At 43.6% G+C, this 23,021-nt stretch overlaps 1 protein-coding gene and 1 long non-coding RNA gene across 5 annotated transcripts in view; one reads left to right on the forward strand and one right to left on the reverse strand.

Moving 5' to 3' along the window:
• The window catches only part of LOC308617695, a 31,043-nt gene extending 26,134 nt beyond the window's left edge, over positions 1 to 4,909 (reverse strand). For all 3 annotated transcript variants that reach the window (XR_014015909.1, XR_014015910.1, XR_014015911.1), the window contains exon 1: positions 4,834 to 4,909. This is a non-coding gene — a long non-coding RNA (uncharacterized lncRNA). The remainder of the gene's footprint in view (positions 1 to 4,833) is intronic.
• A 140-nt stretch (positions 4,910 to 5,049) lies between these two features.
• Positions 5,050 to 9,449, forward strand: DNAJC28 (DnaJ heat shock protein family (Hsp40) member C28). 2 transcript variants are annotated; one of them, XM_081234973.1, is made up of 2 exons: positions 5,050 to 5,337; positions 6,633 to 9,449. In XM_081234973.1, the coding sequence occupies exon 2, from the start codon at positions 6,664 to 6,666 to the stop codon at positions 7,822 to 7,824; it is 1,161 nt and encodes a 386-aa protein (XP_081091099.1). In that variant the 5' UTR covers positions 5,050 to 5,337; positions 6,633 to 6,663; the 3' UTR covers positions 7,825 to 9,449. The 2 variants fall into 2 exon arrangements, with proteins under 2 accessions (XP_081091099.1, XP_081091100.1); XM_081234974.1 differs by having other exon boundaries at positions 5,058 to 5,131.
• The last annotated feature ends 13,572 nt before the right edge of the window (positions 9,450 to 23,021 follow it).

Raw genomic sequence — 23,021 nt, forward strand, 5'->3', positions numbered from 1 at the left:
CACATCCCCTGCATTGGCAGGCGGACTCTCAACCACTGCACCACCAGGGAAGCCCCTGTCTTTCTTTTAAAGCTGACACTGTCTACAGCCAACTCTTCCTTGATCAAATAGAGTAAAAAATGAATTAATATACTCAAACTAACATAACACTGTACCTGAACTCTATTTCAATAAAATAAACAAAAAAATGAATTGAGATGAATCATATTTCATAGTGAATGAACTGAGAAGCATATTTCATAGTGCTTCTGGGAATTGTAGCTTCAGAATATAAGATTCGCAAACATCACTGAAAAATATGTGATTTTAGGATGCAGATGGAACCATAAATCAATCTTCAGGGGAGTGTGATTTTGGTTACTATGGCACCACAACTTATTGGAAATAAATCAACTTCTTTGCAGTTACCACAGAACCAGCAAATGAAAGAAAGGGGGAAAAAAGAAACAGATGGATTAAAACAGAGTCCTCACTTGCTTTATTTTCTTTTTTTAATATTTATTTATTTTGGCTGCAGCAGGTCTTAGGTGTGGCATCTCCGTTGCGGCATGCGGGATCTTTAGTTACAGCATGAAGACTTCTTAGTTGCAGCATGCACGTGGGATCTAGTTCCCTGACCAGGGATCGAATCTGGGCCTCCTGCATTGGCATCTCGGAGACTTAACCACTGGACCACCAGGGAAGTCTCGAGCCCTCACTTGCTTTAGTCAAAGTGTGAAACTACATCTGAGAGTACAAAGAGAAAAGAGGTTACTTTTGTAGTGCCATGCTTCTTGCAGTAGCTCAGTGAAGTATTTAATATAACTATAAGGTAAGAAAATTTGTTTTCTGGTAACTTTTTTTTTTTTTTTTTGCTGTACGCGGGCCTCTCACTGCTGTGGCCTCTCCCGTTGCGGAGCACAGGCTCCGGACACACAGGCTCCGCGGCCATGGCTCGCGGGCCCAGCCGCTACGCGGCATGTGGGATCTTCCGGGATAGGGGCACGAACCCGTGTCCCCTGCATCGGCAGGCGGACTCTCAACCACTGCGCCACCAGGGAAGCCCTCTGGTAACTTTTTAAAAATATCACACATCTATTTCCCACCCACTCAGAAACAGAATTAATGATTAAGTTTTGGTGTGCTAACTAAATTCATGCCAATTCTCTACCCTCCCTTGTTTATGGGGAAATTTGTTTCAAAATGCTCAACTCTATTCTGAGAGCATGGAATTATGAAAAAGATGTTCCAGACTAGGAAATGTCGCACACATCTAATCCAACACACTTTAATTTAAAACCAGCCCTTATGTGTAAGATTATACTACAACCCAGCTGACAAACCAGAGGTAATAATTAGACTTTGTGGAAAGTAATAGATTGAGGCTCAAGCATGTTGATTTGAATCATGACATAACCTTAAAGTGGTTAACAATTTTATATAGAAAATGAACAGGCTCTTAAAAGTCTGTGGAAGTACTTCCCTGGTGGTCCAGTGGTAAAGAATCTGCCTTACAATGCAAGGATGCGGGTTTGATCCCTGGTTAGGGAACTAAGATCCCACATGCTGCGGGGCAACTAAGCCCGCGCGCCACAACTACTGAGCTCATGTGCCTCAACTAGAGCCCATGTGCTGCAGACTACAGAGCCCACGTACCCTGAAACCTGCGCGCCACAACTAGAGAGAGAAAAGGCGCACGCCACCACTAGAGAGAAGCCCACTTACTATAATGAAGAGACTGCGCGCCACAACTAGAGAGAGAAAAGGCGCACGCCACCACTAGAGAGAAGCCCACTTACTATAATGAAGAGACTGCGCGCCACAACTAGAGAGAGAAAAGGCGCACGCCACCACTAGAGAGAAGCCCACTTACTATAATGAAGAGCCTGCGCGCCACAACAAAAGATCCCGCATGCCTCAGTGAAGATCCCGCATGCCACAACTTGGACCTGATGCAGCCAAAAATAAGTAAAATAAATAATAAATAAATCTTTAAAAAAATAGTCTATGTAGTTTAAATAAGCGAGGTAGCATGATCACATTAAAAACGCTAGTCCGGGCTTCCCTGGTGGCGCAGTGGTTGAGAGTTCGCTTGCCGATGCAGGGGACACGGGTTCGTGCCCCGGTCCGCGAAGATCCCACATGCTGCGGAGTGGCTGGGCCCGTGCGCCATGGCCGCTGAGCCTGCGCGTCCAGAGCCTGTGCCTCCGCAACGGGAGAGGCCACAACAGTGAGAGGCCCTCGTACTGCAGAAAAAAACAAAAACAAACAAACAAAAAATGCTAGTCAACCAGGAATTCCCTGGTGGTTTAGTGGTTAGGATTCGGCGTTTTCACCGTGGCCTGGGTTCAATCCCTGGCCGAGGGAACTGCCAACAAGCGGCACAGCCAAAAAAAAAAAAAAAAAAAATGCTAGTCAACCTACGTTTTTGGTTCTGACTCTAAATTTGATCCTCTGATCACATCTTATAATCTTTAGGACTGTTGACTACAGAGTATGCACGCAACTTCTACAAGGAAAAGAACTAGGACTTCACTGGTGGTCCAGTGGTTAAGAATCTGCCTGCCAATGTAGGGGACACGGGTTCGAGCCCTGGTCCGGGAAGATCCCACATAGCCACAACTACTGAAGCCTGCATGCCTAGAGCCCGTGCTCCGCAACTAGAGAAGCCACTGCAATGAGAAGCCCACTTGCCGCAACTAGAGAAAGCCCACAGGCAGCAACAAAGACCCAACACAGCCAAAAAAAAAAAAAAAAAAGAAAGAAAAGAACTATATCTTAATTCTTTTATTTGTTTTTTTTCTGTTTTAATGAGAACTATATTTTCAAACGGTGGACTCTTTCTGCCCATAACTAAACTGAGGAAGACCTGCTGACTTAAAAGTCCATGGGTTAGGGATTCCCCGGCAGTCCAGTTGTTAGGGTTCTGCGCTTCCACTGAAGGGGGCACTGGTTCCATCCCTGGTGAGGGAAACTAAGATCCCAGATCCCACAAGCCATGTGGCATGGCCAAAATAAATAAATAATAATATTGTATCTATGTTAAATCTGCTGAATTTGATAACAGTGCTAGGATGATGTAAGAGAACGCCCTTGTTTTGAGGAAACAAATACTTAAGTACTTTAGAGTAAAGGGACGTAAAACATAATTACTTTTAAATACTGAAGTACTTTGGGGTAAAGGAACATAATATATGCAATTACTTTTAAATACAGAAGTACTTTTGGGTAAAGGAACATAATATATGCAATTACTTTTAAATAGTTCAGAAAGAAATACATACATGGAGAAAGAGAGAAAATGGTAAAGCAACTCTTGGTAGCTGAACCAATACCAGAAACTGCCTACCTCCACCATTTCATATAAATAAGAAAAATAATCCCCCAAGTCAGTTAGCTAATTTACACTTTGCAGCTGAAAGCATGCTTTACTGATAACTCAGCTGACTCCAATTCACCTTCTACATGTACAGAATCACACTATAGAACTGACATTCTGAAAACAGAAATGGACTTAGAGTCCCAGTAACTTACAGAGTCTAGTCACTTAACCAAGTCACTTAACTGCTTGCGGTTAAAGTATAGTTACTTATAAGATGCGAACATCAAAATGGCATTTGTGATGAGTGCATTGTAAAATGCAAAGTGCTATATAAGTACGGGTAGTTTCTAAAACTGTGTTTGTGTTTTTTTACCCTTTTATAGCTTTGTTTAAAATGTTGGCTAGAAGAGTTAACACTTGTATAAGAAACATTTTCTTTCGCACAGGAGTTCTTCTGTGCTCATTGTTTGCTTATAAGGAAATACTTCTGAATAAGAATTTATTTTCTGCACACCTACATAGAAGGTAACAAATAATTACACTGTCTATAACTCAGAAGCCTTTCTAGGCTAGTACCTATTTCTGGTTTCTTTTAGGAGACACAATCATAACAAAAATATTTAATGTGCCAGGCATTGTGCAAAGTGGCTTACGTACATTGTGTAATTCTCACAAAAAGTGAGTTCGATGCAATTATTATTTCATCATCAGTAAAATGGGGAAAACAATAGCAAGTACCTCACAGGTCTGTTGTAAGGATTTGAAAAGACTATACATCGAGCATTTAGCACAGTGCCTGGCCAAAAGTAACTGCTAAATACACTTTACCATTTGTTGGTACCTTCATTTTACAGATAAACAGACACAGAAAAAAGGCAAGTGTAAGCAACAGGATTTTCAACTCAGGTCTGACTCCCCAAGTTTCTGCCGCTTTCTTTCTTCTTTCTTTTTTTTTTTTTTTTTTGCGATACGCGGGCCCCTCACTGCTGTGGCCTCTCCCGCTACGGAGCACAGGCTCCGGACGCGCAGGCTCAGCGGCCACGGCTCACGGGCCCAGCCGCTCTGCGGCATGTGGGATCTTCCCGGACCAGGGCACGAACCCGTGTCCCCTGCATTGGCAGGCGGACTCTCAATCACTGCGCCACCAGGGAAGCCCTCTTCTTTCTTTTTTTACAATTATCTCCTCGTACAGTAGGGGGAAAAGTAAACCCCCATGATAGTGGCTGAACTTAAAGCCAGGAAACACCTAATTTAATTGTCTTCGACTGTGCTTACGCCCTACCAACGCCAGGCAGAGTGAGCTGCTCACTACGTTCTTGAACTAATGAAAGACTAGGTTTCTAACCCGGGTGAGCTAGATCTTTCTGGGCTGGGTAGTTTCCTCGTCTCTGAGCTGGTGTCCCCGGCTGCAGACCCGAAAAGGCTGTTCAGGTCCTGTTCGGGGAAACGGACTTGTCTTCCCCTCCTCAAAAAACAATTTACCGAGGGCCACTGCCCTCCGATCCACTAGGATTCGAATGATCCCAACCTACATTCGCCTACGATAACTCCTATATGTCTTCACCACCTCCACGGCGACCTTCTCGGAGCCCGGCTCTCCCCACGCCTTCCTCTTGGCAGACGCAGGCGCAGGCGCGCAGTTCTGCGCGCGCCGCCCTTCCCGCCAAACTACAGCTCCCAGAATCCCCGTCGATCGATCCACCTCCCACTCGAGGTGGGGGCGGAGGCGGAGCAGATTGTCTGGGGCGGGGCGTATCATCTGGAAATGTCCTGCTCGTGTCCTCTTGGGAAGAGTTCGTCTTAAAAGAGATTCTGGGGTTCCCTGATAAGGTAGGACATCTGTTCCTCTTAGGTATAATACTGCCCTCCGCACCCCGAGGGTTCCCTCAGTGTAAAACGCAGGTGGTCTAGTCCAGCGGAGACACTTGCCCACGGCCACCGCGGGGAAGCCTGAGGAGTCAAGGGCCCAGCGCCCACGCATGCGCACAGGCGTAGCTTGGGGGCGGGAGCCTCTGAGACCCTGCCCAGCATCTGAGGTGAGTAGGGGGCGGGGCGGGGCGGGGCGGGGCGTGTCCCGGGTTGGGACTGACCACTCCCCCGCGGCGGCCACAGTTCGCACAATCACTACCATCCCAATCAACTCTGAAACTCCCAGACCCCAATTGTCCGGAAAATTGGAGTCCCCAGGAGCTCAGTTTTAGCGTTTATACATCAAAATCCTGTTTTCAGTTAAACCACTTCCAGCATTTCAACTGCCATTATCTGTGTACAAGACTTTCTCCTCTACTATACCGTGCTTTTTAAAAAAAAATAAATTTATTTATTTTTGGCTGTGTTGGGTGTTCGTTGCTGCCTGCAGGCGTTCTCTAGTTGTGGAGAGCGGGGGCTACTCTTGGTTGCAGTGCACGGGCCTCTCATTGCGGTGGCTTCTCTTGTTGCACAGCACGGGCTCTAGGTGCGCAGGCTTCAGTAGTGTGGCACGTGGGCTCAGTAGTTGTGGCTCGTGGGCTCAGTAGTTGCGGTGCACGGGCTTAGTTGCTCCGCAGCATGTGGGATCTTCGCGGACCAGGGCTCGAACCCGTGTCCCTTGCATTGGCAGGCGGATTCTTAACCACTGCGCCACCAGGGAAGCCCAGGGAAGCCCTATACCGTGCATTTTAAAAATAATAGCTAACGTATTGGGAGGCCTCACCTTTCATCTTGGTTTTTCGGCATGCAGCAGATAGCTCCTTCCTAACAAGCTGTAGAGCTTAAAGTCTTTTGGACACTTGATTCTATTCAATTTAGTGTCAGACTAGGTACATACTTTGTCATGTTCTCTGATTGTTTCACGTATGTCTTCTCATGACAGGACTCTTTGGGATGATAAAGACAATGATACACTCACTAACTAAAGAAATGGTGATGCCAATGAAGTTTATAATCTGCTGGGGATACAGACAATTAAGCAAGGGGCTTATTGTGCCCTAACCCTAACCATTTTGCTTACAACTTGCTGTGGGACTTGGTTATGTTGCTTAACCTTCTGGGCCTACATTTTCTCACAAAATGAGAAGATTGGACTAGATGATCTCTCAGAACTTGCCAGCTCTAAAATTCTGTGGTTAGTTAGTGAGGAGTGGAATCCAGATTATATCACAATATGTTAATGCAAAGCATCATCAACTTCCATTTCTCTGCTAACATAAATGAAATATAGCTACAAGAATTTTGGCAGCAGCATTAGAAAGAACTACCCCTTGTTGTACTGTAATTTAATCCTTATTGCTGAAAATATGAATTTAGCTGATAATACAACTGTCTTCACCCTATATTTGTTGTCATTTTATAGATCATTGCTAGGAAGAACTCTGGGTACAATAATGAACACAGTGTATGTGATGATGGCTCAAATCTTAAGATCTCATCTGATAAATGCTTCAGTGATTCCTAATCGAATGAAAATGGGTCCATATCTTGGTGTCATTAGAACTAGAATGATGTCAACTCATAAATCCAAAAAGAAGATGAGAGAATATTATAGGCTGCTGAATCTGGATGAAGGATGCTCTGCAGATGACGTCAGAGAATCTTTTCATAAGCTTGCCAAGCAATACCATCCAGATGGTGGCTCTAATACTGCTGATTCTGCAACATTTATAAGGATCGAAGAAGCTTATAGGAAGGTGCTTTCCCACGTGATAGAACAAACAAATGGCAGACAGAGTAAAGTTGAAGAAACAGAAGAAGAAGAAAAAAAATTCAAACATAACACACCCCAGCACCGGCATTATTTAAGTTTTGAGGGTATTGGTTTTGGGACTCCAAGTCAACGAGAGAAGCAGTATAGGCAATTTAGAGCAGACCGTGCAACTGAGCAAGTGATGGAATTCCAAAAGCAGAAACTGCAAAGCCAGTATTTCACCGATAGTGTAACTGTTAAAGATGTAAGACACAGTAAGGAACAAAAGATAACTCAAGCAATAGAACGTTTGGTGGAGGATCTCATTCAGGAATCAATGGCAAAAGGAGACTTTGACAATCTCAGTGGGAAAGGAAAACCTCTAAAAAAATTTTCTGGCTGTTCATATATTGATCCCATGACTCACAACCTGAACAGAATATTGATAGATAATGGATACCAACCAGAATGGATCCTAATGCAAAAGGAAATAAAGGATACTATTGATCAACTCAGAGAGGCAATTTTAGTGTCAAGGAAAAAACTTGGGAATCCAATGACACCAACTGAAGAGAAACAGTGGAACCAAGTTTGTGAGCAGTTTCAAGAAAACATCAAAAAACTAAACAAGCGAATTAATGACTTTAATTTAATTGTTCCCCTTCTGACCAGGCAAAAAGTCCATTTTGATGCACAGAAAGAAATTGCCAGAGCCCAGGAAATATATGAGACCCTTATAAAAACACAAGAAGTCACAGATAAAAAGCCAAATAACTTTGATCAGGGAGAAGGAGAGGAAACACCTGGAGTCAAGACAGGATTCTTTAACTGGATGAATGTGTGGCAATTTATTAAAATATGACCATCTCGTTCACAGAACTGCCCCCAATCATTTTTAGTAGTACTGACATCACACATAGAGGCTGAGATTTCTTTCTATAACACAAGAGTCTGAGAACTGTGTGCCTCTGTACTTTTCACAAAACAAGTCACACCTCCAGTGATGTGTAGATGAGAGAGCTGTAAGAAACTAAGTCAGAGAAATATTCAACCAGCTTTGCTCTGAGGATATGGCAAAACAAGAGGAGAACTTACTTTTAAGGAAACAATTTAATACATTTCAGAGCGTAAATGTCGGTCATCAGGTGAAAGGAGTTAGGATAGGGACTCAGGCTGGGAATCATAAAGGGATTCCAAAGTCTTAATGCAGTTTTAAACTCTAATAAGTTAAAAACATTTGTTGTTTGCCATCTGCAAACATAGGTACTTCAACAACAACTAAGAATGTATCATGAAAGGTCACAAAATGAAAGAAGTATGGAATGTAGGCAACTAAACCTCCAAATGATGTATGTTTTTCACAGGTTTGCTGCATTTATACACCTGAGGTTATTAAAGCACACATTTTTCTAAGACTTTTGGGACATTCTCTATATGGTTGGAAATGTTAAGATCAGAAAATTACCCTAGTGGATTTATGACACTCTCTTTTTTATAAAGCCCTTCTCTCTGGGTACTGAATAAAGAAACCACCAACTATCTTGGTTGTACTTTTTCCTGCCTAACTTCATGAGCCATTAGCAGCACAGATCCATCAGCCAAGCTAGCTGATTTAGCTATTCTAGAAATAGACTCCAATGTCCACTTTTAAAGAGTTTTGAAAGTATTTTCTGACCTTTCAGAGGTGGGGAAAAAAAATCCTTGGGCTCAATGGAAACAAGATTTCACTTTTGGCTTCATCTCTAATCAGAGTTGAAATGTTAGGTTTACATAAACCTACCTGAAGGCTCTCTTTGTTATGGATCAAACTTCTCAGAGGCTTTTTCAGTGATATGAAAATCTCAGTTTACTGTCTTAGGGATCCAATTTCCTGTCTTAGGAACCCTTTAATAAAAAAAGATAAGGTACCCACTTGCACCTTTGGCAAATGACAGGAGATTGACATCCATGAGATTGTGTCCCAACCACTTTCAGAAAGACCTGACTTCTTTAGGTTTGTGTAAATGCCTATTCACAGAATGGGGCAACTAGAGGATAATGGAGAGTTGTCAAAAGGAGCAGGTCTGTTTCCTTATTTAATTTGGAGCGCTGTACTATGGAAGGGCCTCAGAAGCATGTCACTTGCCCCTCTGATTTTGGAAGAACAAGTTATTTTGTAAAGCGTGTGATAGTTAAATAAAATTACATCTTCAAAAGGAAATTTCAGACCTTTCTGCTTACCTGATGGGGCATTAATTGGCATATGTGATTATGGAATGAGTTATCATTAGCTTCTGCAATGATATATTATTCTAAATACAATTGTGAACAGTGTGAAATAAGTTTCTAGTAAAAGCTATAGTTCCAAAACATTTTAGAAGGCTATGATTCTGTGAATCTTGTTGAATATTAGAATTAGATATATGATACCTAATTACATTGCAGCAACATATATGAATAAAACCATTTTTGCTATTAGATAATGAGAATGCAAAGTTATCAGAAAACTCCAGTAATTCCTAATTTCAGCACAGCACACTTTATGTTTGTAAATGTTGTCTATATTAATAAAGTTAATAAGGTTAATTAATAAAGTTAATTTTAATGATTGTTCTATAAACAACTAATAGTAATAAAAAGCATATTTTTGCCTGGCCATCTAAGTTAATCTTTTTTATCTTTTTTATGGATAATGTTAAAACTGACTGAGACATGACCTATTTTTTTTTTGACTATTCTTGTTAAGAAGGCAAGTTTGCCTATGTAAAAACAGATTCACTTATTTAAATAACTAAGTGCCAGGCCAGAAAAAAAGATTTGGGCCGGTTCATTGGAGTTTGTGGAATTGGAATCTGACACTTACATCTGTTTTGATGTATTGGGTTAGCCAAAAAGTTTGTTCCAGTTTTTCCGTAACATCTCATGGATGTTGGTGACCCAACAGCTTGAGGATAGATCCTCAGATCACAGATCACAGGCTTTTATCTCTGAGCTGTGTCCTTGTTCTGTGTGCCTGAGGTTCGGCCTCAGTCAGTAGTCTGGTCCCTCAGGACTATAGTTTTAAGTTCCTTGATAGAACTACTACATTATCATTCATTTTCTTCATCGTGCTCCCAGGATATAGCCCTGCTCTTGGGGGTACCCCTCCTAGAGATGGGAGTCCCCTGTAACGTTGTCTGTATGGCTGGGGCCATACTTCCCTGCTACCAGCTGCCTGAGTCCCCATCCCTGGGCCTCAGCCACCTTCTGGGACATTTCCAGTACCTCCCAGGCACAACTCATGCTGATTTGCCTGTTCCTAGAAGTACTGATTTTCCTTTTCGACAAAGTTCTGTTCATTCAACATACAGTTACTGAAGTCCTGCAAGGCAATCCACCATTCCACCATCTGGATTCTCAGAAATCAGTAACTGGGGTGGGGTGCAGCAAAAGGATGCCTCACCCCCACATGTAGCCCTCAGATACTCACTTTGCTTGGTATTCCTGCTACCACTGCGACCCAGCTCCAGGGGCGGGGGCTGGGCGGGGGTACTGGGCTTCCTCTCCTTCTCTGGCCTAAGGGCAGACCCAGAGGTGTTGTCATAATACCTCTTGCCTGGCTGAGACCAGACTGGAACATGCAAACACAGCTTTCCTCAAGGCTCAGGGATGACAGAAAAGGAAGGAAGACAGTCCCTAGGATGGGATGATACAGCTTGTGACCCTCTCCAAGTTGCCTCTGAGCCCAGTCCCCAGCCTGCTGGGGAGGGTAAGAGCACACCCCTCTTCCACTTTTGGCAGGGCCCTCAAGTGCCCTCAGCACGCCTCTCCTCCCCCAAATCTAGCCTAGGAAAGTAAGGTCTTAAGGGAGGGGTCCCCAACCCCCAGACTGCGGACCAGTAGCGGTCCGAGGTCTGTTAGGAACCGGGCTGCACAGCAGGAGGTGAGCAGCGGGCGAGCGAGCGAAGCTTCATCTGCCGCTCCCCACCACTCCCTACCGCTCCCCACCGCTCCCCACCACTCCCCATCTCTCCCCACCGCTCCCCACTGCTCCCCATCACTCCCCACCGCTCCCCATCTCTCCCCACCGCTCCCCACCGCTCCCCATCGCTCCCCACCGCTCCCCATCTCTCCCCACCGCTCCCCACCGCTCCCCATCTCTCCCCACCGCGCCCCACCGCTCCCCATCTCTCGCCATCGCTCCCCACTGCTCCCCATCTCTCCCCATCTCTCCCCACTGCTCCCCATCTCTCCCCACCGCTCCCCACCACTCCCCACCGCTCCCCATCGCTCCCCACCGCTCCCCACTGCTCCCCATTGCTCACATTACCGCCTGAGCCCTGAACCATCCCCTCCCCCCCCACCCCCGCCCCAGTCCATGGAAAACTTGTCTTCCACAAAACCGGTCCCTGGTGTCAGAAAGGTTGGGGACTGCTGTCTTAAGGGACTTCCTTTACTGCCAAGACTGATTTCAAAGGTCCCTAGGTGATTGATGTCCCCCCAGCCCCACTAAGTGGCAGATCCTACCTGAAGGTTTCAACAGGACAGATAACATCTGAATACACTCCAGTAAGATTAAGATTGTTACAAGAGACCTACTCACAGTTGTGTGTGTAGGGGATGGGAGGTCTTTCCTGGTGCACCTAGAGGACCTTGTATTGAGGAGCATATGGTCCAGTGGCAACTTGGCTTTGGCATTTATAGCTGGACCTCTGTGCTCTCTGTGGCTTTATCCTGCAGGGGAATCTGGTTCCATGGCCTCATCCTCTCAGCTCCTCCATTCAACCACAGTTTACGCCATGATTGGCCCAGCCGAGCCCCAAGATTCCCAGTGAGCTTTGCTTAAATGGATAGTAGACAATTGTTGTACTTTTGGTTGCCCATCATCTTCCAAATAGTCCACCCATATTGATGATGGCATCTGTCATTCATCTGGGGAGGATGTGGTTCTTAGCACAGGAAGTCAGACCTTTGAAGTTGGTCTTGGCAGGAGAGAAAATCCTAGTTCATTTAAATATGCTCAGAAATGGGTGCCTGACCTAGACTGTCAACAGGACTTGTCCTTGGGAGACGTGTTCAGAATGAGGCATGGGAGGAAATGCGTTGGTTCTCTGTGAAAGTTCCACTTGGCTGGTGCAGGAAGGCAGTGGCTGCCAGGTGGAGCTGCTGGCCCCGAAGTGGTGTCAATGTTGGTGGCAGTGGCACTCAAGTTCCTGGCTTCTAGTGCATGGTGGCCACAGCCATTCTTGTGTTTCTTTCACCAGCCCAGTTCTTCAGTGTGGTTTTAGGCATTGTTCCCGGAAACAACCTTGAGCCACTTTCTCCACCCTCCCCAAACTTCCAGCGTCCTTTAATAAATCCCTTTTCTGCTTAATCCAGCTAGAGGCAGGACTGCCATTTGCAACTAAGAAATGTGACCGATACAAATGAGATCATGGGAATTTCATGGTTTGGGGATAAACAGGCACTATACACTGGATTGTAGGGCCTGGGACACGTGGACTCATTAAACATTCAGCTCTGCTACTTTGTAGGTGTATGATCCGTGACCAAGCCTCACGGACCTACAGGTTTCTCAGGTGTAAACAGGAATGCTTCTTATGAGGATTCAATGATCTATTGTACGGAAAGAATCCTGCGTAGTTAGTGAAACGCGATGACCACTCCATACTAAGTATCAAATTAGGTACCCTGTTGTGCTAATATAATAATAAACAGAAGTTCTTATTATTTTTAAGGTTTGTTGAAAAAAAATGTTCCATAGTTCTTCTCTTGGGGAAGTATTGATTTCAAAGCAAATCTTGCCAGTTTCAGTCAGTTTCCTGCATTGACTGAAATTTCTCTGTCATGTCTTCAGCTAGCTGCAGGCTTCAAATGAAAATGTAGAAGCCAGTCAAGAAAGACCACAAATTGTATGATTCCATTTGTATGAAAAGTCCAGAGTAGGCCAGTCTATAGAGACAGAAAGTAGATCAGTGTTTGCCTAGGGCTGTAAGGAAATGAGTGACTGCTAATGGTGACAGGTTTTCTTTTGGGGGGTGATGAAAATGTTCTGAAATTGACTGTGGTAGTGGTTGTACAACTCTGTGAACATAGTGAGAACCATGGAATTGTGCCTTTTCTTTTTTTCTTTTTATTTTTTTGGCCACGCCACACAGCATGGGGGACCTTAGTTCCCTGACCAGGGATCAAACTCACGCCTCCTGCAGTGGAAGGGCGAGTCTTAACCGCTGGACCGCCAGGGAAGTCCCCAGAACCATGGAACTGTGCCTTTTAAAGGAGTGAATTTTATGGCATATGAAAGCTTTTATTAAGAAAAGAAAACAGTAAAGGACAATGCAGAGGGGTTCTGCTTTTGGTAGGTTGCTTGCTACTTTTCTATAGGCAAGAAATGTCTTCAGAAGCATAGGAAATGAGAATTATTTTATTTTATGTTTTATTATTTTTGAAGTTTTAAATTTTATTTTATTTATTTATACAGCAGGTTCTCATTAGTTATCCACTTTATACATATTAGTGTATATATGTCAATCCCAATCTCCCAATTCATCACACACACACACCCGCCCCCCACCCCTGAGAACTATTTTAAATTGTGTTAAGCAGAGAAATGACTGCCAGTGTTTTAAGAATTTTATTTTAGATGCTTTTATGGCTGCAGCAAAAATTGATTATTACTTACCAATTTCTGCCAAAACCCCACGAAACTTTGCTAGTATTCCCAGGCCTTTGTTACTGTGTCTTTCTTACAACAGATAGCTACTCTTAGCAAACTGAGCAGTGGCCTTACCTAAACAAGAATCCACAAAGTGGAGAAAAACTAGATAAAAACAAATGCACATTTTGTGAAAATGACTGAGAGAGAGTGGTCTTTAATTACATATACAGACTTTTTACTTTAAAACTCAGCAGGTGATCAAGCAGTAGTTGCCATGTCAATTCCCATTCCTGTTACACATCCTGTTGCCCACAGCCTGTGGGGAAACTGAGGTCTAGCGAACCTACCTGCCCTCTCTTCTCTTTCTTTTCTCCAACCCTAAGAAAAACCATCCCGAGAAGTCATGATTCCATGGCCTTCTGGACACAGGGAGCTGGCAAAGGAAGGCAGAGCACGTGTGCATGCCTCTGGGTCCCACTCTTATGGACTTGAGTATCCTAAGAGGTTTGGAAAATAGTCATTCTAAATGTATCGATTACAGTGCCTGCCTGCCCACAGTCCCACAGGGGCCAAAGCCATTGGCCTGAGGACAGGGCCAATCATCATCAACTGGATGACGAGGTGTTACATAGTTCAATAGGTAAGGTTCTTTATTTGGGGGACAAAGATTATTTTAAACATTTGTATGTATATAGTAAAAAATCCAGTCAATGAAAAATGAGAGGCAATAAACAAGTGAGTTCCTCTTTACCCCAGACTCCCCCAGATCCAGACCTCCTGAGCCTACTTCCCAGATCTAATCCTCATCAACAATTTCTTGCTTATCTGTATTAGTTTTCTATGGGTGCTGTAACAAATGACTGCAAACTTAGAGGCTTAAACAACACAAATTTATAATCTTACAGTTCTAGAGGCCAGAAGTCCAAGGTTCTTACTGGGCTAAAATCAAAGTGCTGGCAGGGCTTCATTCCTTCTGGAGGCTCCAGAGAAGTATCTGAGTCCTTGCTTTTCCAGCTTCTAGAGGCTGCCTGTATCCTTGGCTTGTAGCCCCTTCTTCTGTCTTCAAAGCCAGCAACAGCAGGTGGAGTCCTTCTCATGTCACACGATTCCGACTCTCCTGCCTCCCTCTCAAACTTTTAAGGACTTTTGTGGTGACACTGGGCCTATCCAGATCACCCAGCATAATCTCCCTATTTTAAAGTCAGTTGAGGGGCTTCCCTGGTGGCGCAGTGGTTAAGAATCTGCCTGCCAGTGCAGGGGACACGGGTTCAAGCCCTGGTCCAGGAGGATCCCACGTGCTGCGGAGCAACTAAGCCTGTGTGCCACGACTACTGAGGCTGCACTCTAGAGCCCGTGAGCCACAACAACTGAGCCCACGTGCCACAACTACTGAAGCTTGCATGCCTGGAGCCTGTGCTCTGCAACGAGAGGCCACCACAACGAGAAGCCCGTGCACCTCAACGAAGAGTAGCCCCACTCGCCGCAACTACAGAAAGCCCGTACACAGCAACAAAGACCCAAAGCAGCCAAAAATAAATAAATAAATAAATTTTAAAAAATGTCAGTTGAATATACATGCTACTATGTATAAAATAGATAATCAACAAGGACCTACTGTATAGCACATGGAACTCTACTCAATATTCTGTAATAACCTATATGGGAAAAGAATCTAAAAAGGAGTGGTATATGTATAACTGAACCACTTTTCTGTACACCTAAAACTAACACAACATTGTAAGTCAACTATACTCCAATACAAAACAAAAATTAAATTAAAAAGAAAAAAAAGTTGATTAGCAACATTAATTCCATTTGAAGGTTTAATTTCCCTTTGCTATGTAACATAACATATTCAGAGATTCTGGGATTAGGACATATTTTGGGGGGGGCATTATCCTGCTACCACAATATCCTTTCAAAAATATATGCACAGCTGACCCTCAAACAACACAGGTTTGAACTGTGCAGGTTCACTTTTATGTAGATTTTTTTTCAATAAATGTGTACTACAGTACTGCACGATTCACAGTTGGTTGAATCTGGGATGTGAAACCAAATCCAAGTTATCCTTGGATTTTTGACTGCACAGGGGATCAGCACCCCTAACGCCTGAGTTGTTGAAGGGTCAACTGTATATGATTTATATACCCACACTGTCTCTCCATTGCTTTCACAAAAATACACAAATGTGAGCACACTATACATATTCTTATGTTTTTCTTCACCTGCCTATTAATATACCTTCAAGATCTTTCCAATTCAACACATATAGCTCTATCTCATTATCTGTTAAGCCAGCATGAGATTGTTGTATGCTTTCATGGAACGTAGAACTAACCAATATGGAGCAAATGAAATAAATAGCAGTGCAAGATTACACAAAGACAGATGACAAGGCATCGAGAGGGCAAATGCAAGCTGAAGTCATCATGAATCAGGAAGGTGATATGGCATAATAACGAGCCATGAGGCATGAGATACAGAGAAGGCGACAAAAGCCCACACTTGTTGAACACCTTCCTTACGTTAACTAACTTAATCTTCACAACAATCCTATGACATAGGTATTATTATTAACTGTTTCTGAGAGACAGGAGACACTAAGGCACAGATGAAATAACTTGGCATGCAGCTAGGAAGTGGCAGAGTTGCGATTTGAATCCAGACTGAATATAGTTGGTCTGATTCCAGATCCCTGTTGTTACCCACACACCAAGCTATGGTGTTGGCAGAGAGGAAACTGGAGCAGATCACATTACCGAGTGAAGATTCCAGAACTCCGGACACTGAGGTTCCTGGGGCTGCTTTGCATTCAGTGTGTGGTTTTTTTTGTTTGTTTTTTTATTTTAATTTTTATTGGAGTATAGTTGATTTACAATGTTATGTTAGTTTCAGGTGTACAGCAAAGTGAATCAGTTATGCATACACATAGATCCACTCTTTTTAAAACTTCTTTCTCCATATAGGTCATTACTATATGTATGCAGTAGAGTTCCCTGTGCTGTGTAGTAGGTAGGATTCAGTGTGTTTTCTAGCTGGATTATTATTCTTGTCCTTTATTTCCCTCGAGGTCCCTGCCTCCCTGACTAACTGTAACACCGACGAGCAAGAGGAAATGTGATGTAGGGGAGAGGAAATGAATGAGCTTCAGAGCTCGAGAGACTTGAACTCAGATCCAGGGTTTTCCACTCGCTAGCTATGAGACCTTCTTGGGCTTCTGTTTTCTCATCTGTCAAATGCAGGATTGTTGTAATCCTTTGAGATGATGAACATGAAATACTGGGTGCAGGGTGCGGTCCTCAGTGGTAAATCAGTGGTTCTCAGCAGAGGCATTACTGCCCCCGAGAGGACATTTTGGAAATTTGTGGGAGAATTTTCAGTTGACAAGATGATTAGAGGGGCACTACTGGCTGAGCTTCTGTTTAGCCCATTTGGACCAGTATGTCATGCTGGCTGGCACCTATTCTGATTGGTTGGTAAGTCCATGGGATCCTAGATTTTTTAAAATTAATTTTTATTGTAGTATAGTTGCTTTACAATGCTGTGTCAGTTTCTACTGTACAGCAAAATGAATCAGCCATACATATACATGTATCCCCTCCCTTTTGGACTTCCTTCCCATTCAGGTCACCACAGTGCACTAAGTAGAGCTCCTTGTGCTATACAATATGTTCTCATTAGTTATCTATTTTATACATAGTATCAGTAGTGTATATGTGTCAATCCTTATCTCCCAATTCCTCCCCCTCCCCCTTTCCCCCCTCCCCTCCCCCTTCCCCCCCCTTTCCCCCTTGGTAGCCATACATTTGTTTGCTACCTCTGTGAATCCTAGTTGTTAAGTATTTCTTTTTTTCTTCTTCCTCTTTTATTTTTTTTGGCTGTGTTGGGTCTTCGTTGTGGCGCATGGGCTTTCTCTATTTGCAGCGAGCGGGGGCTACTCTTCATTGCAGTGCACGGACTTCTCATTGCAGTGGCTTCTCTTGTTGCAGAGCACGGGCTCCAGGTGCACAGGCTTCAGTAGTTGTGGCACGTGGGCTCAGTAGTTGTGGCTCGTGGGCTCTAGAGCGCAGGCTCACTAGTTGTGGCTCATGGGCTTAGTTGCTCCGTGGCACGTGGAATCTTCCCAAACCAGGGCTTGAACCTGTGTCCCCTGCATTGGCAGGCGGATTCTTAACCACTGCACCACCAGGGAAGTCCCTAGTTGTTAAGTATTTCAAATATCACCCCTGACCATAGGCATTCAGGAGGTGAGGCCAGGGATGCCGGGTGTTTTGCAATGTACAGGTGGTTGACCAAAACGAGGAATTGTTCCATGTCCTGCTCAACATTCAAACGTCCCACCAGACATTCACGTGGGTGAATACTCTGTTTATAGTCATCTTAGCCTAGAATGGGATTATATTTTACATATAAATATGACATAATTTTGCATGATTTTAAATACACTCATCTTTTTTTCCCCATAAATACAACTACTGTGAAAATTGTACTTCATTTTCTTGGGATTTTAGAAAAACATGGCACCATGGCTTATGGCATTAGAATGACCAGTACTACATGCCCATTGGAGTTTGCATTTGCAGTGCTGAAGGCAAATATGTACCAGAGGAGATCAGAGATCCCTTTTAATTTAGAAGCAAGTGTTATTAAATTAGTGGAGGTCATAGCTAGTGTCCAAGATGGCCCCTAAAAATCTCCTCTTTCTGATATTCACAGTTTTTTTGTGTAGTGCTCTCCCACAATAGAGCAAACATGATGGTATGCTCTGTGTGACCAGTAGAATATAGCAAACGTGATGGTGTATCTCTTCTGAGGCTAGAAGCTTCCTGCTTTCTCTCTCAGATCAGTCACTCTGAGTAAAGTCAGTTGACATATCTTGAGGCAGCCTTGTGGAGAGGCACATGTACTCAGGAACCAAGGTCTCCAGCCAACAGCCATGTAAGTAAGCTTTATGGGAAGCAGATCCTCAGGCAAGTCTTCAGATGTTTGCAGCCCCAGCTGACAGTTTAATTATAAGCTCATGAGGAATCCTGAGCCAGAACAACTCGACTAAGCTGCTCTCAGATTCCTGACCCTCAGAAATTGTACAAGATTATAAATAAATAGTTGATGTTTCAAGTTGCTGATGTTTTGGGATAATTTGCTAGATAGCAATAGATAACTAATACAGAAGACATACATGAAACTCAATAATCTCATTAATTTCATCAATAAGCAGTTTAAAAAACATTTCATATGTGCTACCCTTCTAGTATAATTAAAGTCAATCTATATTATAAAAATTACGTGTTGAAATGATTTATTAATTTTGGGGTCACCTATTATATTTCTGTCTTATACTGTCCCCAGAGACCTTCCATCTAACTTCTTTAGGGCTTTTTAAAAAAAATTTTTATTTATTTTTGGCTGCATTGGGTCTTTGTTGCTGCACGCAGGCTTTCTCTAGTTGTGGTATGCAGGATTTCTCTAGTTGTGGCGAGTGGGGTCTACCCTTCGTTGCAGTGTGCGGGCTTCTCATTGCGGTGGCTTCTCTTGTTGCAGAGCACAGGCTCTAGGCGCGCCGGCTTCAGTAACTGCAGCACGCGGGCTCAGTAGCTGTGGCACGTGGGCCCTTGAGTGCCCGGGCTTCAGTAGTTGTGTTGCATGTGGGATCTTCCTGGATCAGGGATTGAACCTGTGGCAAGTAGATTCTTAACCACTGCACCACCAGGGAAGTCCCTTTATGGCTTCTTATACTACTATACTACTGTATCTTTTTCTGACCCATCCTCTGTTCCCTGTCACCCACCGAAGAATTTGTCTCCATATCAGTCTTTTAAACACTGGTGTCTGACTATATCCTTGACCTACAGTACTTGTAATATTTCATCACCACCTCTTCCTGTGTCACAACATAGATGGTTATTTTAACATGACACATAAAAAATCCTGACTCATTTGTGAGAGTATCATACTTCTCATTTTCTCTGTATGTATCTCTATTTAAACTGAGATTATGTCCCCCTTTTTCTGTTCTAAAACTAGGTTTTTTGTTTGTTTGTTTGTTTTTACTAGTCTAAAAAGCCAGTTTGAGATTGTTTTTTTCTGTTATTTGTAACTGAAAGAAACCAACTGATAAATGTATCCATTGTTATCAGAGTCTAGACTCCAGAAAGAAGTGTTTCCTCTTCTGCCTAAATCAAATGATCTTCCAAGCTTTGGTATCCTGTTTTCCCTCTAAAAGACCATCTTTTATGATGGTCTTTTCTGAATATGACTGATACTGAATATCCATCCTTTTAGGAGAGGGTCATTTATGATCCAAAGGAATGTGATCTTAGTCTCAAGTCAACTTCATCCAAATACAACAGTTCTAACTGACTTACTAACAGGAAGTCTTTTTGTTTCACAACCCAGTAAGCTTACGGAGAAAGACAGTATTTTGGGAAGTACATGGTTACACAATATGCTTTACATAACATAGCTCCTGCAGTATACTTTGGTGTACTTAAAAGATGGGACATGAATGCCATCCATTAGAGTAAGTTCATGAAGCAGCCTCAAGAAAGTAAGAACAAACCAGAACCTGTGGGGCCTGGTGTGAAGGACAGCCTGGATTGTTCCTTACTCTTAGTAGGTTTGAACCAACTGGACTGGATTCTACCTGTCCAGTTTTAGGTGAAGGAGGTCTTTTAGAACCTGTCCTGGCCCAAACCTGAAAATGGTCCTGAAGTCACAAAGACTCCAGAATCTAGGAGGTAATAGGAATTTAAGAAAACATGCTTAGGTAGAGAGATAATCGAATACCAACAGAATCGGGGCATATGTGGAGTTTTTTTAAAGCTGATCTGCAAATTTACTAAAGACTCAAATCAGTACATTTGAAATGCTGACACTGAAATGTTGACTCAGCAACTTAATCCCAATATCTTTCACATGCCCATATATATATATATATATATATATATTTTTTTTTTTTTTTTGAGGTACGTGGGCCTCTCACTGTTGTGGCCTCTCCCGTTGCGGAGCACAGGCTCCGAACGCGCAGGCTCAGCGGCCATGGCTCACGGGCCCAGCCGCTCCGTGGCATGTGGGATCTTCCCGGACCGGGGCACGAACCTGTGTCCCCTGCATCGGCAGGAGGACTCTCAACCACTGCGCCGCCAGGGAAGCCCATCAAATGCCCATATTTTTGAAAGCATAGCTACATACATGTTTGACTCTCTGTGAAGTAGAGGCTTACAGAATGATAAACAAGCTACATTAGTGCAAGTCCCCTCTCACATCTGGGAAGGCAACTCGAAGCACGTGCATCCTAATGGCAGGTCAGCAGTAACATCCTTCTTCATAAATGGGGGTAAGCATTTATTCTCAGATTACTCTTCTGTAATAAAGGTAAAAAATCTAGGAGAATCTTAAAATACTTAATGTTTTAAACAGTGATGAGATTTGAGACTATGGTAGAAACTTCTACTTGTCCCCCAGTATCTATTCTTCCTTTCTTCCTCAGTACTGAAACTGCATTTTCTAGCCTCCCTTCCAGTTTAGTGTAGCCAAGTGACTAAGTTTTTGCCAGCAGAATGAAAGCAGAAATGGTATATGCAAACTGTGGGAAAGGTTCTTTTTTTAAAAATAGTACAACCACTTTATTTATTTATTTATTGGGTCTTAGTTATAGCATGCGGGACCTTTCCTTGAGGCGTGCGGGCTCTGTAGCTGTGGCATGTGTGAGCTTAGTTGCCCCGGGGCATGTGGGATCTTAGTTTCCTGACCAGGGATCAAACCTGCGTCCCCTGCATTGGCAGGTGGATTCTTAACCACTGGACCACCAGGGAAGTCCAGGAAAAGGTTCTTAAAGAGAGGGCATGTTCCCTTTGTCCTCTCACATTCTGGTTGGAATGCAAGTATAACGGCTAGAGCTCCAGCAGCTCTATTAGACCATGAGGTTACATTGGGAATGGAGGCTGATATCTTCCAAATGCAAGTATATTTGAAATCATAAATAAATATATGTGTGACTTTCCTGGCTGGAACAAGGATGCTGCACCTGTCTCCATGAAGTGCCAGGCCAGCTCTAGACTAACTCTGGACTTCTAAAACTTGAGAGGGAAATACCAATTTTTGTTTAAGCCACTCTTATTTTCTGGTTGTTTCCCCCTGCTTCATGCAGCCAAACCTAACCCTAATACAATAATCAAAAAAGAAGCAAGATTTTAAAACCTTTTATTTATTTATTTACTTACTTTTTGGCCACACTGTGTGGTCTGCGGGACCCTAGTTCCCCGACCAGGGATCGAATCTGCATTCCCACAGTGGAAGCACAGAGTTCCAACCTCTGGACAGCCAGGGAAGTCCCTAAAAACTTAATTTAAAAAGTCAACTTTCATAGGTCAGCAATTTAACTAATTTTAAGGTTGCACATATTTTAAAAGTAATTTATTCAACAAATATTTATTGAGCACCTAGATCCTAGCACATATTATCAGAATGATGGGCAATGTAACTGCAAGTGTATGTATATAAAAGATAGAAAAATAGTTTCCATGAAAATGAGAACTGAGAGATAGTGGAAAAAATATCAAAAACTAGGAATTGTTCCTCTTACACATATAAGAGCTATAGGAGTAACAGGAGTAGAAGGGGATGGCCTTTTGTGATAACTTGGGACACAAAACCTTTTATTTTATTATACTTCAGGTAAAAGCTTTTTTAGATTTCTATTGATAATAACTGGACTTACACAATGTCTTTCCCCCAAACAACTAAATGACATTTTAGATTCCGTAGGAAATTTAGACAGACGGGGCTTGCAAAGGCTGTTGAAGTTACATTGAAAATTTAAGATGTAGCGTCTTTAAAGAAGACAGTAGGAAGAGACCTGACAATAAGAAAAACAAAAATCTGGTGGATGGCCCGGAAAAGCTTCAGGACAGAATCAGAAGACTAGTTAGTTGTGTTGGTAACCTCGGGTTACAGTACTAGTTGGTAGCCTTGGACAAGTAACTTCACCTTTCTAGGCCTCCATTTCTGAGTGGCGGGGATTAGAAAAGGACATTTTTACAGACCTTCAGTTCCTGAGAACCCTCTTGGAGCACGTGCCCTACACTGGGCAGCTGGTGGTCAACGCCGCTGGGCCTATAAGCAAAGAGAGCCCCTGCCGCTGGGTCTTGGGCTCCCCCTGCACGTGATCTCACGGATGCTGCATTTGAAGTCCCTGAGCAGAAACGCAGCTGTGCTGCCACCCAGAAGGCAACAGGAGTGGCCAGGTCTACGCATCCGCGAATTTAAAGACGCCAAGTCTGGCCGGCAGCTCCCGGAGGTCCGGCCAAACCCGGGAGCCCTCGCTCCGCCCCGTGGCGTCCTCGCCCCGCCCCTAGAGCCCCGCCCCGCCCCGGCCGGCCACTTGCTGCGCGTGGATTGGCTGCTGCTGTGCGCACGGCGCCGCGCCCCGCCCCGCCGGC

The sequence above is a fragment of the Mesoplodon bidens genome (genome assembly GCF_964165515.1).
Source record: "Mesoplodon bidens genome assembly, chromosome: 5".
Classification (NCBI taxonomy): Eukaryota; Metazoa; Chordata; class Mammalia; order Artiodactyla; family Ziphiidae; genus Mesoplodon; species Mesoplodon bidens.